This window comes from Carlito syrichta, unplaced genomic scaffold, assembly GCF_000164805.1.
Source record: "Carlito syrichta isolate Samal-C Ts95f unplaced genomic scaffold, Tarsius_syrichta-2.0.1 Scaffold123410, whole genome shotgun sequence".
In the NCBI taxonomy this organism is placed as follows: Eukaryota; Metazoa; Chordata; class Mammalia; order Primates; family Tarsiidae; genus Carlito; species Carlito syrichta.
The window spans coordinates 6,399-9,624 of record NW_007067506.1 but is presented as its reverse complement, the minus strand read 5'-3'; the positions used below and the strand labels follow the sequence as shown (position 1 = coordinate 9,624).

At 59.0% G+C, this 3,226-nt stretch overlaps 1 protein-coding gene across 1 annotated transcript in view; it reads left to right on the top strand.

The window, feature by feature from the left end:
• Nucleotides 1-22: 22 nt before the first annotated feature.
• Nucleotides 23-3,226, top strand: part of CPT1C (carnitine palmitoyltransferase 1C) — a gene marked incomplete at its 3' end in the record, with an annotated part of 9,514 nt that continues 6,310 nt past the window's right edge. The window contains exons 1-3 of the mRNA XM_021707696.1: nt 23-256; nt 728-795; nt 1,398-1,552. Coding sequence (XP_021563371.1) covers nt 1,412-1,552 — 141 coding nt within the window. The remainder of the gene's footprint in view (nt 257-727; nt 796-1,397; nt 1,553-3,226) is intronic.

Genomic DNA, 3,226 nt, shown 5'->3' with positions numbered 1-3,226 from the left:
GGAAGGGGGCGGGGATAAAACCCGGGACCTGAATACCCGGCTAGGGACACGCGAGACAGAAATCGGGGGTTCTGGGCGACGGTGATCGGGACTGCGCAGGCCTCCAAAGGCCCGTCGACCACGTCGTGGACTGCTCGCACTGGGACTGGACATATGCAGGCGGGAGATTTAGGTCCAGCGCTCGAAGTCGGGGGGCAGGGGTGTGGAATCGGGTTTGGCCCCCAGGACCCCATCGGCGAACCCCTGACTCAGCGTGGTAAGTACTGGACCCCAGAGGCCCGGGCTCTTGCGGGGACTGGAGGCCTGAGTCCGGCTTGGGCGCGCGGGCCTCTCCATCACCTGTCCTCCACGCTCGCCTCCGCTCAGCCTCAGCATCCCGGTCCGCGAGGCATGCGCAGCAGGGTGCTTCCCCCCCATCCCCTCCGACGCCGGGCGGGGGGAGGGGACGGGCCACCCCGAAGCGGATGCATTTATAGACACCACCCGCCCCCGCCTTGGAATGGGAAGCGGAAAGGGATGGACATCAGTGTCTGGCAGGTGTTTATTCATATGGATCTAAAACTAATATTTTCCTCGAGACCTCGCAGCTCACCCTGCACCGGTTTCCCTCCCCAACCCATGAATCTTGGGAGACCTCTATTGGGGGGAGGGCACTGGCCCCGAACCATGTTCTCGACAGAGTAAAGGGGCTAATGCGAGCTATCCCCCCCCGTCCATACATTCACAGAGATCCCTAGTTGGCATCCATCCCCCAACACCTCTGGGTCTCCGACCTGGACCCTCAAGACCCCTCAGGTACTTAAGGAGGGTGAACTAGGTTAATATATTCCTGGGTCGGCTGGAGGAGGGGCTGGGGTCCTGGACTCCTGGATCTGAGAGAGGAAAGGCTGGAGGCCCCAACTCTTGAGTCTAAGGGTGGATGGACTGGGGGCCTGGTTTCCTGGGTCTGAGGGAGGAGGGGCTGGGGTCTGGACTCCCGGGTTTGAGGGAGGAGGTCCTGGGGCTCTGGACTCCGGGTTTGAGGGAGGAGGTCCTGGGGGTCTGGACTCCGGGTCTGAGGGAGGAGGGGCTGGGGTCTGGACTCCTGGGTCTGAGGGCGGAATGGCTGGGGGCCTGGACTCCCGGGTCTGAGGAAGGAGGGACTGGGGCCTGGACTCCAGTTCTGAGGCAGAATGGCTGTGGGCCTGGACTCCCGGATCTGAGGGAGGAGGTCCTAAGGGTCTGGACTCCTGGGCCTGAGGGAGGAGGGGCTGAGGGCCTGGACTCCTGGGTCTGGGGGAGGAGGGACTGGGGTCTGGACTCCTGGTTCTGAGGCAGGAATGGCTGTGGGCCTGGACTCCCGGGTCCGAGGGAGGAGGGGCCAGGGCCTAGCGAATGACCCTCTGTCCCCCTCCCAGGACTCTAGCGTGACATGGCTGAAGCACACCAGGCCGTGGGTTTGCGGTCCTCGCTGACCCCGGATGGGGCGGAGGTGGAGCTGAGCGCGCCTGTGCTACAAGAAATCTACCTGTCAGGCCTTCGCTCTTGGAAGAGGCATCTCCTGAGGCTCTGGGTAAGGCAGGCTGCTCCTTGGTGCCCCTCCCAGAACGCAGGTTTCAGCTTGGGGATGTCTGAGGCACACTTCCGGCATCCCAGTGGTCCCATCTCCGGGAGCCTGTCACCCCTTCCTGGGAATGCTGATGCCCTCTCCGAGGACCCTTGGGCCACTTCTCTGTGGCTCCTCTGGAATCCTCAGCCTCCCCTGCTGAGACGCTCCTTCACCTCTGGCACCCAAGAGGGGACCTAGCCACATAGCTCCCACCCCTTCCAGTTTCCAGAACTCTATCCCCTTCCCACAAACTTTGTCTTTTATCTCAGTTTCTTTTTTTTTGGAGTTGGAGTCTCACTCTGTTGCCCAGGCTGGAGTGCAGTGGCACATTGGCATGCTCACCGCCACCAAAGCCTTAACCTGCTGGGCTCAGACGATCCTTCCACCTCAGCCTTCCAAGTAGCTGGAAACACAGGCGTGCGCCACCACACCCAGCTAATTTTTATGATTTAGGGTAGAGACCAGGTCTCGTCATGTTGTCCAGGCTGGTCTCAAACCCCTGAGCTCAGGCAACCCTCTCACTTCAGGCTCCCAAAGTGCTGTGATTACAGGTGTGAGCCACCACACCCAGTCATCTCCAGTTTCTAAACAAAGAGCTCCTCATTCCAGAACCCCGATACCCCCATGGCATGGTCAAGATCTTGGGTGACCCAAACCCCAATCCTGGAGGCTCTTATTCCTCTAGCCCTTGCCCTCTGGGCCCCCTTCCCCCTGCTCCTGAAGCCCCAGTGCCCAGCACGAAGCTCCAGATGTCTGGGTCTTTCACTCCCCAGTGCGGCAAACTTGACTGCCTGGCGTGGCAAAGACCGAACCCCGGCCTTGTCCCTTCCAGAATGCCCAGGTCCAACGTCTTCTTACCAGAACTGACATTTACCCCCAGGTCCCTGCTTCCAGGACTCTGACACCATCTACGTAGAGTCTCCCTGCTTTTCACATCCTCTGTGAACTGCAGGGTCAGGCAAGACTGACTTTGAGTCCTGGAACTGCCGCTTCGCAGCTGCGTGGCCTTGGGCAAGTGGCCCTCTTTGAGTCGCAATTTCACCTCATGGAAAACAGGAGTGGTGACAGCACTTCCTCACTAGATAGTCTTTTTTTTTAGTCAGGGTCTCACTGTGTCGTCCAGGCTGGAGTGCAGTGGCATGATTACAGCTCACCACAGCCTCGACCTCCTGGGCTCAGGCGATCCTCCCGCCTCAGCCTCTGAGGTGCTGGGACTACAAGCACATGCCGCCACGCCCAGCTCATTTTTAATTTTTTGTAGAGACGAGGTCTCGCCATGTTGCAGCTCCAGAACCGGGTGCCTAGTTCTGTCTCTCCCTTTAGTTACGCATCTTGGCTGCTGTGTGATCTTGGGAAAATGAAAGCAACTCTCTGGACCTCAGTTTCTTCACCTATAGAATGGGACTCACAAGAGGTCTACTTTAGGGGGCTGTAATGAGGGTCCGATGAGCAATAAGTTTAAAGGGCTGGGTTAGCAGAGAGCATGGGATGCACTAAATACTATAACTGATAGGATTAAAAGTGAGGAAGGAGGCCAGGTGCATTGGCTCATGCCTGTAATCCCAGCACTTTGGGAGGCCAAGGTGAGAGGATTGCCTGAGCTCAAGGGTTCGAGACCAGCCTGGGCAACTTGGTGAG